Source organism: the organism of the source record quoted next, unplaced genomic scaffold (assembly GCF_019419815.1).
Source record: "Pyrus x bretschneideri cultivar Hongxiangsu unplaced genomic scaffold, Pyrus_bretschneideri_v1 Contig12, whole genome shotgun sequence".
Classification (NCBI taxonomy): Eukaryota; Viridiplantae; Streptophyta; class Magnoliopsida; order Rosales; family Rosaceae; genus Pyrus; species Pyrus x bretschneideri.
Window position 1 is genome coordinate 8,857,585 of NW_025999413.1, and position 15,058 is coordinate 8,872,642.

The 15,058-nt window shown below is 37.6% G+C and overlaps 1 protein-coding gene and 1 pseudogene across 1 annotated transcript; one reads left to right on the forward strand and one right to left on the reverse strand.

The window, feature by feature from the left end:
* The first annotated feature begins 2,549 nt into the window (after positions 1–2,549).
* On the forward strand, positions 2,550–3,968 carry LOC103947455 (annotated as a pseudogene).
* A 6,670-nt stretch (positions 3,969–10,638) lies between these two features.
* LOC103947454 (xyloglucan endotransglucosylase protein 1) lies at positions 10,639–11,906 on the reverse strand. Its single transcript, XM_048578416.1, is given in 4 exon segments — positions 10,639–11,158; positions 11,298–11,363; positions 11,365–11,438; positions 11,537–11,906. Coding segments are annotated over 4 exon segments (834 nt in total). The 5' UTR covers positions 11,822–11,906; the 3' UTR covers positions 10,639–10,749.
* Positions 11,907–15,058: the final 3,152 nt, after the last annotated feature.

A 15,058-nucleotide genomic window follows, 5' to 3' on the forward strand; every position in this document is an offset into this window, starting at 1 on the left:
CAAAGTTTTTGTAGTTACAAATACTGCTAGCTGTTGCTACAAGTGAAATACGCAGTAATGCATGGGCTGGATTTGCTCCTTTCAAATTTCAAATCATCAAATGCTAAAGGTTTCTAGATAAATCATGATACATATGCATGGTCACGTGACTTTTATTTTGATGCAAAGTAAGGTTGTGATTCGGTTCACAAGAAATGACCAGGAAATTATCAAACATAAAAGTTTTTGTTTTTGGTTATCTTCACCATCTAATGCACGGCCTTATGCATTTTCCGCTTTTATTTTGTCAACAATTTATTTTTTATTTTTTTTATTTTTTGGAAAACGTCGGTAGGACAAGGTAAATTTATTGATAGAAAAAAAAAAGTTACACCTAGTCAGGGGGGACATACACCTACCCCTCATAGAACAAGAAAAACGAAATACAAAGAGGAGGGACATACACCTTACCCATTTTGAAAAAGAAAATACAAGAAAAAGAGGGGGAGGGGGGCGGGACATAGACCACACCCCTCTTGAAAAAGAAAATACAAGAAAAAGATTGGGTGGACATATACCCAAACCCCTCTATAAACCTTAAAAGATAAGAAACTGCAAAACAAGCTGCAAAACGAAAAAGGAAATCCAAAAAGATTAGGTAAAAAAGGGAAATCACACGTCAAGAAGAGAAGACAAACCTGTAAGCTGGCATGCCTAAGAAATCTGAGTGCAGAAGAGGAAGAACCTCTATAGAAGGAGCGGAATGCCAAACAAGTGAAGATGAGAGAAGCCCTAAATTGGCTAATTTGTCAGCAACGACATTCCCTTCTCGAAATGTATAGGAGCAACGGAAAACCATGTTTTGCAATCGGAGAATACAATTGTTCCAGCGTGTCTGGAGCGACCAAGGAGGAGAGAAATATCCAAAAGCGAAACAAGATATCATGCTAGAAGAGTCACATTCAAGCCATAAATTTTGCCAACCTCGCGAGTGAGCCAATTCCACACAAGGATGATATCATGGAGCTCCGCATAGAAAGAAGTACAATGCCCCAAACTTAGGGAGAAACCACCAAGAAAATAGCCCGCATAATCTCAAAAAACGCATTATTCAATCTAATGATTCGAAAATAGAGAATGTGCAAAATGATTTAGCAATAGAAATGAGTAGTCTATCTTCTTATACACACACACATGCAATATTTTACCTTTTTTGATATGAGACTATTATAACTTCAGATCCTCTCACAAATTAAGTTAAATGCATAAATCATTGCCGATAAAGAAATTGCTAGATGAAGCCTAATTTTTATTTTATCCCATAAAGAAATTGCTAGATGAAGCCTAATTTTTATTTTATTTATTTTCCAACTTCTATACGTGGGACTTTGACATGCACACTACATTAATGCGATTGATAAATTTATGTGTTGATTGGAAATTTTAGGTTATGGTGTAGTAAGATCCTCCAAAAAGTCACTTGATCATGACGAGGTTGATATCTCACTTCTAATGTATGATCTTGCTTGTAGATTTCAAGATATCCCGTTCGTAAGATTAATTTTGCGACAAATGTTCTTTGACATGTGGGTCACTCTGCTCCCACTAATTCTATTTAGTTGCAAACCCTGCTAAAGAGGCAAGATCAACATGGAGGCTTTTGTAATTTTAACTGCCCTAGAAGGTTTTCTTTGTATGTATAACTAGTTTATATTTTAAGGTATAGTATTGTTAAATAAAACACTGAAATAACTTATGAAAAAGTTTTGATTGATAGCGGCGAATTGAGAAACTAAGGGTACAAGCCACCCTTATAAAGCTACAAGATACATAAATGCATGTATGCTACATAAACATGTAGTTCCGTTCTAAATTTCTAATCCTCCCTGGTTCAAGAAATTAATTGTAGTCACCCACCGTTCAGTCAATCCAACGATAGGTATTTCATTTAACTTTTTTGTTGTACTTTTTTTTCCACCATTGTATTAAGATCGAACCTCGAGTGCTTTCAACCAAGAACCTCGATTGCTTGCATTCGGCTGGGAGGCCTTGTGTTAAGCGTGTAAGATCAGAGCAGTAGTTGAAGACCATGAAACTTTTGTTGCACCCAACGAAGCCTGTTTCGGCCTGCGGCATCAAGCCCTTGCGTTTTCCATGCACTCTATTCTGTCAATAAATTAGTACTAGAGAAGGCACAGGAGGATGATGAGCCAGCAGTAAAAGCACAGTTAAAAATGATATGGGCACAACCAAAATGTGTTGTAGCCCCAAAATCACGAAACTGCAAAAACTAATTAAAAATGATTAATAAGCTGATCAACATGCAAATCTGTCTCCAGCCAGCCACCAATATAGTTTGTATTATGTTGTACAAGATAATATACTATTGCATCAACTTCGGCACTGCTAGTAAGTCAAAACCTCAGGCACCTCCTCCAGTTCTGCAAAGGGAGCTTAAGATAATTAGGGTTTTAATTTTTTAATTACTGCCAGCTCTATTCAACGCGGCATGCTAGTTTATATATATAAAGGGCTTCAGAACTCAAATTATAGCATCAAAACCAAAACAGTCTCCCCACTCCCCATCATATTTCCCTTCAAAGCAGCTTATTCTTCTCTTGCTACCTCTCTCTTTATCTTTTGTTCTACTACTAGAAATGTCTTATTCATCTAAGGTTTCGATGATACTTTTTCTTTCTTTGTTCATAAATTCTTTGATGGCCATGGGTCCCCAGCTGGAAATTTCCATCAACACTTTGACATTACATTTGGCGAGGGACGTGCTAAGATACTTGACGGAGGAAAGTTTCTCACACTCAACCTTGATCAGGTTTCTGGGTCTGGTTTCAGATTTAAGAATGAGTATTTATTTGGAAGAATTGACATGCAAATCAAGTTGGCGTCTGGAAACTCAGCTGGAACTGTCACTACCTACTATGTAAGTACTCTCAATCCTTACTGTAAAGATTTTAGAGAGACAGACTAATTGGCCACTGCTAACGAACACGGATATTGGCCCTAATTTAAACTCTTCCATTATTTATGCAGTCTCAATTTTGTTGTTCCATTTTTGTTATATATGCAATTGCATTGCTAATTTTTGAAACAAAAATGCATATATATGCAGTTATCTTCTGAAGGTTTGACTCATGACGAGATTGACTTTGAGTTTTTGGGTAATTCAACTGGTGAACCCTACACTCTCCATACAAATGTGTTCAGCCAAGGAAAAGGGAACAGAGAACAACAGTTCCATCTTTGGTTTGATCCAACAATGACCTTCCACACCTATTCAATTGTCTGGAACAGCCAAAACATTATGTAAGTGCATACACCCACAACTAACTAATTTTTTTAGGTCAGATGTCACATGTGAATGGACGTGTTGAGAGTATCACCAATTATATAAACCACTTTCTAATGCATGCATGTGAAATGTTATGCAGATTCTTGGTCGACAGCATTACAATCAGAGTGTTCAACAATTTGGAATCAGCCGGAGTCCCATTCCCTAAAAACCAGCCCATGAGGGTTTACTCAAGTCTTTGGAATGCGGACGACGGGGCAACAAGAGGTGGCCTTGTCAAGACTAACTGGACTCTAGCTCCTTTCACTGCCACTTACAGAAATTTTAAGGCCGATGCTTGTACAGCTGGATCATCATCCTCATGTGCCTCAACCATACCTACTAATCCATTGACAGAGCAGAGTGCATGGAAAACTCAAGGGATTGATGCCGCAGGCCGAAAAAGATTTCGTTGGGTGCAACAAAAGTTCATGATCTACAACTACTGCTCTGATCTTAAACGCTTCCCAGAAGGCCTTCCAGCTGAATGCAAGCGATCCACATTCTAATTTGGAAGTGAGACTATAAATCCAGATGATCATATATCCTCTCTTCTCATGTGCAGCATTCATTTTCTTGTACCACCAATTCCTTTATTATATATATGTATTCTTGAACTGAATTGAGTTTTAGAATCATAGCCTTTATGATTACCAAATGATTAGTCCAATTTGTTCAACATCACCAGCACTCCATATGTTTGAAAGCAGCATCAATGTGGAAAACTTGTGCTTGTTTAGCTCTCTAATTCATAGCTAATTTTGATACGACTAGCACTCCGAGATTTTGATATCAATAGACTATGGTGAACACATAAATACCATAACGAAAACAATCAACCAAACACAAAGCAAATAAAATTTTGATCTGTGTTACAATAAAGAAACGGGAGCAACCCAGAAGACAGCATGTTGAAGAAAATAGATCCCTTGTGTAGTTCTCACACACCTGCAGGGCTACTATATAATTTGTATTGAACTTTATATAGAGTAGGAAGATAAGGTTGATCTAATTCAGATGACTGGTCCTTCCTAGTTGAAGTTTATATTGTGTCAAATGACATACGCCGTGTGAAATGTAAAATAATTGCGGTTCTCCGCATTTTCTCTTATTTATTATTTAGAACTCTTCTTATCGTGACTACTATTAACTAGAACAACTTCAAAACTTAATATATTTTCTTTCGCCTATACATGTATGTAAAAACTAAATGAAAAAAAGCATTGTGAATTTGATAGAAAGAAAGGTTTGCTTACTTGTGAGGAAAGACTAGCTAATAAGCGAACAAACAAGAGCTCCTACCTAAGAACTCCAACGAGAAAATGGGAAATTTTAAGAAATCCCTCCCTTGTCACGAGTAGCTACTGCAGAAAATCCCGCTCGAGTGACTCTCAAGGTGCACGAGCAAATTTAAATTTGTTATGCGGGTTTTCGGTGGTTTTTCAAGGTTTTCTTATTGTTTTGGGATTCCTATTCTAACCTAAAGAGTATCGATTACAAATAGGACTTTGGAATAGTTATTAAACATAAATAAAATCATAAGGGAGGCACTTGATGCAGGACGGAAGCGAAACTAGAAGAAACTACGTATTCAACTAGGAATGCCTTGAATCAGTAATGAAAAACACTCTGAATAAAAGAAACTTATGAGAAAGTGTTGACTGATAGCTGAGAATTGAGAAACTAAGGGTATAAACCACCCTTAATTATAAAGCTTATGATACATAAATGCATGTGTGGTACAGCACATAAACGTGCAGTTCCCTTCTCCTAGACCTCCATGTTTGAAGAAATTGTTGTCACCCAACGTTCGATCTTAATCCAATTGTAGGTGCTCATTTAACTTTGTTGATGTACTTTCTTCTCCACCGTTGTATTAGATCGAACGGTGGTGACCACAATTTTCATGGACCATAGGGTCTAGGTGAACACAAGACAAGATGCACGCTTGTTGTCTAACCTCTATAAATTTTTGTCTTCATGTATGTTTACTCTGTATTTGGTTGATTGTTTGTGTGTTCCTTATAGTCCATAGATAACAATATTCTGTTAAAAAAGTGTTCGTACAACAGAAAGAACTGGTCCTGTCATATTTAGCTATATATGAATAATTATGGACAATTTTATGTATATATCATGTATAAAATAGTTTACAAGATCAACCATAAATAGGAGAGGAATACAAGAAAGAAAGTGGGGGAATGGTGCGGACAGGGATGGCAGCTCAGCAAGCATGAGTGAAGACCTGACCTCCACTATCTCTAACTTAAACTAATACCTAGCTTTTCATGATGAGGGAATATTGCTCTTAAATAAGCCTAAAGTAAACAAACAAGCAGCTAACCCTAGCCGAAAGTAAGATGACAATGAGTTGTTATCCATCACCAACTAAACAATGACAACTAGACAAACCCTACCACCAATAATAATAGATACTTCAATACTCCCCCTCAAGCTGGATCGAGAGTTCTTCTGGATCCAAGCTTGAAGAGAAGACGATCAAGTTGTGCAGAAGGCAGAAGCTTGGTGAACACATCGGCAAGTTGATCACTGGAACGAACAAATACAGTTTGTAATAGCTTGGACTGAACTTGGTTGCGAACGAAATGACAGTCAACCTCGATGTGCTTTGTGCGTTCATGGAAGACGGGGTTGGCAGCAATATGCATTGCTGCTTGATTGTCACAGTGAAGAAGAATTGGTTTGGAGGAGATGATTTCAAGATCACGTAGCAACCTCTTTAGCCAAATTAGTTCGCATGCAGTCGATGCCATTGCACGGTACTCAGCTTCTGCGCTTGACCGAGCTACAACAGATTGTTTTTTGCTCTTCCACGTAACGAGGTTACCACCAACAAGAGTGCAGTAACCAGTTGTGGATTTGCGATCAAGGACATTGCCTGCCCAATCAGAGTCTGTGTATCCTTCAATGGTGAAGTGTCCGTTGTTTTGCATGAAAATCCCAGTAGATATTGAGCTTTTCAAGTATCGAATGATCCTTTTAACTAGTTGCAAATGATGAGATGAGGGAGAATGCATGAACTGGCTGACAAAGCTAACAGCATAAGCAATGTCAGGTCGGGTTATAGTCAAATAGATAAGTTTTCCTACCAACCTTTGATACTCCGATGCATTTTCAAGCTGGATGCCTGAGGTTTCATCCTTGAAATTTGTTGGTAGTGGTGTTTTGGCAGGCTTGCAATGCATCATATTTGCTTCTTCTAAAAGATCTAGAACGTACTTTTGTTGATTTAGAAACAAACCAGTTGGAGATTGATCCATTTCGATTCCAAGAAAGTATCGAAGTCTGCCAAGATCTTTGATTTTGAAGGTTGAATGTAATGTGGCTTTGAGGGCAGTTATTTCTTCTGGATTATCTCCCGTGACAATAAGATCATCAACATAAACAAGTACCACCAATCTTCCATGCGTACCAATCCTAGTGAACATTGAAGAATCTGCATTGCTTCGTTTAAAGCCGGATGACATAAGGACAGAACTAAGTTTTGAGTACCAAGCCCTTGGAGATTGCTTGAGACCGTAAATAGCCTTGTGAAGCTTGCAGGCTATTCCTTGTTCCTTCTCTCGTTCATGACCAGGTGGTAGTCGCATGTATACCTCTTCTTCTAACTCTCCATGTAGGAAGGCATTTTTTACATCCATTTCATGTAGAGACCAGTTTGAATTGATAGCCATCGAAAGAAGCACTCTAACTGTGTTCATCTTTGCCACAGGGGCAAAGGTTTCTTTGTAATCTACTCCGAAGGTTTGTGTGAAGCCCCTTGCAACTAACCTTACCTTGTGCCGCTCTATGTTTCCATCTGAGTGAAATTTGGTCTTATAAATCCATCTTGCCCCAACCACACGTTGACCTTTTGGCAGAGAAACAATGCTCCAAGTTTAATTTTCATCAAGTGTCTTCAGTTCTTCAAGCATGGCTTGCCTCCATACAGGAGATTGGTGTGCCTCTTCGAAGGATCGAGGCTCAGAATTTTGGGATAACTTGGTCACAAAGACAGCATGAGATGGAGAGCTCTTGCTATGAAAAACCATTTGTCCATTAGGATGTCTAGGCGTGTAGATTTCAAAATCATCAAGCCTGGCTGGAGGTTGTCTGTTTCGAGAAGGATTCCTTCGTGGAGGAGGAGGTTGTTCAAGTTGAGGCTCTCTCCTTTCGAGAATGAATTCTTCATTATCTGCTTCCATACTTTCAGGAGCTGGCTCTATCTCAACAGCTTCATTTTGCGGTGTTGACAGCCTTGTATCATCAAGGAAGAGAGGGGTAGGAAACACTTCATATGAGAGCTCCCCCTGAGGTTCATCATCATGCATTTGAAAGAAAGATTGAGTTTCATCAAAACGCACATCCCTGGATACACATACCTTTCTGGTCTTAGAGTCATAGCATTTGTATCCCTTTTGGGAAGTTGAGTAACCTACGAATGCACATTTGATAGCCCTTGGATCAAGTTTATCTCGGTGAATAGTTTGAATGTGCACATAGCATACACATCCAAACACACGGAGATGACTTATGTCAATTTCTCTCCCCTTGAGAATTTGGTAAGGAGATTTGAACTTCAAGATTCTACTAGGAAGGCGATTGATGATGTATGCAGCGGTTTGTATAGCTTGAGACCAGAACTTCTTTGGAACTTTTGCTTGTAACATTAGTGATCGTGTTTTTTCAAGCAAATCTCGGTTCTTTCTTTCTGAAATGCCATTTTGTTGTGGCGTTCCTACACAACTTGTTTGTTGCAAAATTCCATGCTCACTTAAGTAAGTTGTCATGATTTTGGAAGTGTACTCAGACCCATTATCAGACCTTAAGATGCCAATTTTAGAGTTAAAATGATTTTGAATTAATTTATGAAATTTTTTGAAACATTGGAAAGCTTCATGCTTGAATTTAAGTAAATACACAAAAGTAGTTCTAGAGAAATCATTAATGAACGATATGTAAAATCTGTAACCATCAAAGGACTCTAAGGTGGCAGGTCCCCAAATGTCAGAATGGACTATTTCAAAGGCTTTGGTAGCTCTAAAGAGATAGTGGGGAAAGGGTAACCTGGTGAACTTAGATTTTTGACAAACTTCACAATCTGGAATCACTTTACAGAAACTAGGAAAAAGAAAAGACATAACATGTGAAGAAGGGTGAGCTAATCTCATGTGCCACAGCTGCTCCTTGTTTACAGTGCTTGAGTTTACGTAGAAACTTTTTGGGAAACTTGAAGAGAATTTGACATAGTACAGTCCATTGAGGAAGAATCCTTTACCAATCGTTTCCTTCGAAACTTGGTCCTGGAAAATCACATAGTGAGTTGAAAAAATTGCAAGACAATTTAGCAAATGTGTTATTTTTCCTACTGACAATAGTTTGAAAGGAAAAGAAGGGACATGCATGACAAGGGATTCTTTTTTACTCGAGAAGATTTTGAGTTTCCCTCTGCCTACTATACGAACTTTGGTGCCATTAGCTACGAAGACAAAAGAAGGAGTGGAAAAGTTTTGAAAATCATTTAGTAAAGATGCATCGTTAGTCATGTGATCTGAAGCTCCTGAGTCAACTATCCAAAAATCACAACTACTACTAAGATCCAAAGCAGTGGAGATAGTTGCAATAATACCTGGCATGTCATTTTGTGACACTGAGTTTGATTGTTCGAGGAAGCCAGCAAACTTGCCGAGCATGGCTGAAGGAGTTTCATGATTTGTTGCTCCTTGTTTCTGTTGCAAGAAGTTAGCGAATTCATTTATGAGAGCAATGGGACTAGAGGAAGAGTTTATCACATTATTGGAGACATTGTCGCAAACAAGATTTCCTCTAGGAGTGTAGGCAGGCCTCATTTGGTTTCTTGGTGCTCTTCCATCGTCATTGAACTTAGGTTTAAGTTCTGGATAAAGAATCCAGCACTTCTCTTTTATGTGTCCAATACCTGTACGACCTATCTTCACACAGTGAGAACACTTTAAGTCTGGTCGTTTCCCCTTGTATGGTCTGGAGAAGGTGAAGGCTCTTGCTTCTGATGGCCTAAATTTTGATTCTCCAACAACCATGTATGCGTTCATGACCTTCTTTCTTACTTCTTCACGTTGAATAACGTTGCAGACCATCTGTAAAGTGGGAAGTTCAGGTGTCATTAAGAGATGGCTTCTAAGGTCTTCATAATCTGGTCCAATGCTGGCAAGCAACTGGAACACTTTGTCTTCTTCAGCACGCTTTAGAAGAATGGTTGTGTCCGTGGTATGAAGTCTGTAGAGATCCAATTCATTCCATTTGGCCTTCAAGTTGCCAAGATGTTGAACAAAAGAGAGATTTCCCTGTTGTAATTCCGTAAGATCTTTCTTCAGCTGAAAGACTCGCGCAGCATTGTTTAGATCTCCATACATGTCTCGTACGGAATTCCAAAGTTGGTGAGATGATACTGAGTAGCTGAAAATCTCAGCCATCTTTGGTTCCATAGAGTTTAACAGCCAAGACATGATAAGTTGATCTTGGGATACCCATGCTGCATAATCCGGTGCAGTTGTTTCGGGGATGATGTCATCCTTTTGAATGAATGAGAGCTTTCCACGTCCTCCAAGAGCGAGAGAAATAGCTCGTGACCAGGGCAGGTAGTTGAATTCGTTTAGAAGCACAGAGCTCAAACGTTGAATTGGATTGGTATCCATGGTTTCGTTTGTTGAAGTTTTTTCTGCTGGTATGGCCATAATGGCTCAACTGGTTTGGATTTGGTGGGTTTTTCGGAAGAACACAGAAGCAGGTCCAAGAGGAATCACTGCTCTGATACCATATGGACAATTTTATGTATATATCATGTATAAAATAGTTTACAAGATCAACCATAAATAGGAGAGGAATACAAGAAAGAAAGTGGGGGAATGGTGCGGACAGGGATGGCAGCTCAGCAAGCATGAGTGAAGACCTGACCTCCACTATCTCTAACTTAAACTAATACCTAGCTTTTCATGATGAGGGAATATTGCTCTTAAATAAGCCTAAAGTAAACAAACAAGCAGCTAACCCTAGCCGAAAGTAAGATGACAATGAGTTGTTATCCATCACCAACTAAACAATGACAACTAGACAAACCCTACCACCAATAATAATAGATACTTCAATAATAATGAATATAAGAAAGCTAAACAACTACAAGTTTTCCACATTGATGGTGTTGTCAAAGGATTACTGATCTTGTTGAAGAAATTAGACAATTATCATTTGGTAAGTATAAATTATTTGATTCAAGAACTCAATTCAGTTCAAGAACGCACAGACTATGGTGATACGAAGTTCATTTGCTCAATGAATGAAAGAATAATATTTAATAAATGAATTTGGAATACAAATAAATGAATTAATATGCTGCACATGAGACGAGCGGATATATGATCATCTGGGTTTCTCGTCTCACTTTCAAACTAGAACCTCGATCGCTTGCATTCAGCCGGGAGGCCTTGTGGGAAGCGTTTAAGATCAGAGCAGTAGTTGTAAACCATGAATTTCTGTTGCACCCAACGAAGCCTTTTTCGGCCTGCGGCATCAAGCCCCTGAGTTTTCCATGCACTCTGCTCTGTCAATGAATTAGTAGATGTAGTGGAGGCACAGGAGGATGGTGAGCTAGCAGTACAAGCATTGGCCTTGAAGTTTCTGTAAGTGGCGGTGAAAGGAGCTTGAGTCCAGTCAGTCTTGACAAGGCCACCTCTTGTTGCCCAGTCATCTGCATTCCACAAACTTGAATAAATCCTCATGGGCTGGTTTTTAGGGAATGGGACTCCAGCTGATTCCAAGTTGTTGAACACTCTGATTGGAATGTTATCCACCAAGAATCTGCATAAAATTTGCACACGCATGTATTAGAAAGTGTTTGCAAATAACTGGTGGTACTCTCCACACGCCCCCTTGTGTGTGACATGGATTCTGACCTAAAGAAATTAGTTAAAGATGAAGGCATGCATGTAGTACTTACATAATGCGCTGCGAGTTCCAAACAATGGAGTATGTGTGGAAGGTTTTTGTGGGGTCAAACCAAACAATGGAGTATGTGTGGAAGGTTTTTGCCCAAAAACTCGAAATCAATCTCGTCATGGGTTGGACCTTCAGAAGATAACTGAAAATATGCAATTTGTTTAACAAATTAGCAATGCAATTATGGAATATATATTTAGAATTAAAGGGTATAATTATGAGGGCAGTACTAGTACTTACATAGTAGGCAGTAACGGTTCCAGCTGAGTTGCCGGAGACGAGCTTGATCTGCATGTCAATCCTTCCAAATAAGTACTCATTCTTGGACTTGAAGCCAGACCCAGAGGCCTTATCAAGGTTGAGTGTGAGAAGCTGTCCTCCGTTGAGTATCTTGGCACGTCCGTCGCCAAATGTAATGTCAAAGTCTTGAAAGAAATTACCAGCTGAGGCAGTCATGGCCATTAGAGAAGTTGTGAACAGTGAAAGAAGAAACACCATATTCATTGGTACCTTACAAGAAGACATTCTAATAATTTGGTGAAAATCGCGCAGAGAGAGAGAGAGAGAGAGATGATATTGTGAAGAAGTTGTTTTGATGGTGTAATTCAAGTTTTAATGTCCTATATATATATGCGTGTGTGTGTGTGTGGTGGGAGACCTTATGCCGCGTTGAACAAAAAGAGCAGCTGGCAGCTGATTCGGTAGGCGAACTTTATTTGATTTTGCGTTCGGTGGTGCCCAACTTTAGAGCTGGACACAGGTTTGCAATTTCTGTCTAAGGTAGGCAGGAAGCAGCATACGAAAACGGTCAGGTTTATATGATAGCTTTGTGAAGCATTTAAGTTGGTAACGTTGGAGTCACACTTACAATTAAGTCAATGGATAGAAACTCTGATGTAACCAATATATTGTCTTAGTTGCACCACTTGACGGTATTCAAATAATATATTAATTGTTCGTTAGATAGTTGTCAAACATGTTATATATTCATTGATGTAATTAGAATATACTCCAATTCATAAATATTTTTTTTTTAAAAAGGGACCAATTGGTGGTTTTGACACTGCAGTCCACTCTTTTAGGAGCCGAGAAGACTCACAGAGGCATTTCAACCTCCACTGACCATCATCGTGTGATTCACCAATGCCAAAAATCGAACACATGACGTGCCGTGTGAAATACATGCCTGAAATTCTTCCCCCACCTAAGCCACCCCGTTCATTTCATAAAAAATTAACAATGTTGTATATTATCACATTAAAATAAACAAAACAACACCAGCACCATAACATCCAAATTCTTTTTGGAACATATGGACTAAAAAGTATAAGCGCGTTCGGTGGTAATGTTTGCGACTACGCGGACACACACACTCTCTCTCTCTCTCTGTTTTTTAAGCTACCAACCTACAGGGTTGTGCACCTAACAATGAGTTCACATTTGTGAATAACATGCAGAATCAAAATACTCAAATTGTAGGTATATATATATGGAGCGACTAAAACTAGTACCTGCATGGCAAACGTAAAAGTTTAGGTTGCGACAAACTAAGCCACATCACTTATAGTTACTGGGAAAAATTAGTATCTGGTCCTTAATTACTAATGTTCATTGATTGAAACCTTATTAGTTTTCAAATTTTGATTCAAGTCTCTAGCATTAATGTAATAATGAATTTACATGTCAGTTATATAATTTTGTAAAATAAAAATTAATAATTGATTTATAATTTTAATACTTACACCTTTATTAAACTCCTAACTAATTTTCAATTCAAATCATTTCCAAAAATAAATAAAAATTAGAATAAGTTTGTACCCATTAGCTTTTTTGAAAAATGTTTTCAATTTTTTAATCTTATATGTACCCATTCATGTAATTTTTTTTCAAATTTTTAATATTAAAATGTACTCATTCTTAAATATACCAATTTGTTATATGTAAAATGTACCCTTTTTTATATATAAAATCTATTCAAATTTTTTCTAATCCATTTTTAAACTTATATGGGTACATTCTTTTTTCTTTGATTTGAGAATGTATCTATGTCAAGTTTAATTGAAGAAATTTACTAATGTTATTAAGCCAAACATTTTTTTTTTTGTTTTTTTTGCGGGTTTGAAGAATGTACCCATGTTTTGGTACAATAATTTTTTGGTTAATTTTGATGAATGTAACCATGTTTATATACACACACAATAGTATAATTTATATTCTAAATTTCTTAATCCCACAAATTATAGGTTTTTATTTAAAATCTCATTCATATAAACAATTATAAATTTTAATTTTTAATTTAAAAGTAATATACATAGAAATAAATTATCACATTAATTTCAGGAATTTCGATTAAAATTTGAAAACTAACAAAATTTCAGTCAAACAATATTCATAATTAGGGACCGCATCCAAAATTTCTGTACTTACAAATACTGCTAGCTGTTGCTACAAGTGAAATATGCAGTAATGCATGGGCTGGATTTGCTCCTTTCAAATTTCAAATCATCAAATGCTAAAGGTCTCTAGATAAATCATGATACATATGCATGGTCACGTGACTTTTATTTTGATGCAAAGTAAAGTTGTGATTCGGGTCACAAGAAATAACCAGGAAATTATCAAACATAAAAGTTTTTGTTTTTGGTTAATAATCAAACGTAAAAGCTGTCCAAGCTTTTAAAGTTCACATTATTTAGTCAGATTTTATAATCTTTCAAATATATAGGTTAAAAGAGTCGTGAGAGGACTAAAATGGTTCATTTGATATTGAAGATAAATAACGTATCTTTATCTTCACCATCTAACGCACTCTATGTATGTGGATTTCAAAAATTTAAACACTGAAACACATACACAAACATCACAATTAATGTATGGTTTAAAGAAAGAGAAGTGATTTATGTACTTTGTGGCCTTATGCATTTTCCGCTTTTATTTTGTCAATAATTTATTTTTTATTTTTTTTATTTTTTGGAAAACCTCGGCGGGACGAGGTAAATTTATTGATAGAAAAAAAAGAAGTTACACCTAGTCACGGAGGACATAAACCTTACCCCTCATAGAACAAGAAAAACGAAATACAAAGAGGAGGGACATACACCTTACCCATTTTGAAAAAGAAAATACAGGAAAAAGAGGGGGGGACATAGACCACACCCCTCTTGAAAAAGAAAATACAAGAAAAAGATTGGGTGGACGTATACCCAAACCCCTCTATAAACCTTAAAAGGTAAGAACCTGTAAGATAAGATGCAAAACGAAAAAGGAAATCCAAAAAGATTAGGTAAAAAAGGGAAATCACACATCAAGAAGAGGAGACAAACCTGTAAGGTGGCATGCCTAAGAAATCTGAGTATAGAAGAGGAAGAACCTCTATAGAAGGAGTGGAATGCCAAACAAGTGAAGATGAGAGAAGCCCTAAATTGGCTAATTTGTCAGCAACAACATTCCCTTCTCGAAATGTATAGGAGCAACGGAAAACCATGTTTTGCAATCGGAGAATACAATTGTTCCAGCGTGTCTGGAGCGACCAAGGAGGAGAGAAGGATCCAGAAGCGAAACAGGATATCACGCTAGAAGAGTCACATTCAAGCCATAAATTTTGCCAACCCCGTGAGTGAGACAATTCCACAGCAAGGATGATAGCATGGAGCTCCGCATAGAAAGAAGTATGATGCCCCAAGCTTAGGGAGAAACCACCAAAAAAATAGCCCGCATAATCTCAGAAAACCCTGTATTCAATCTAATGATTCGAAAATAGAG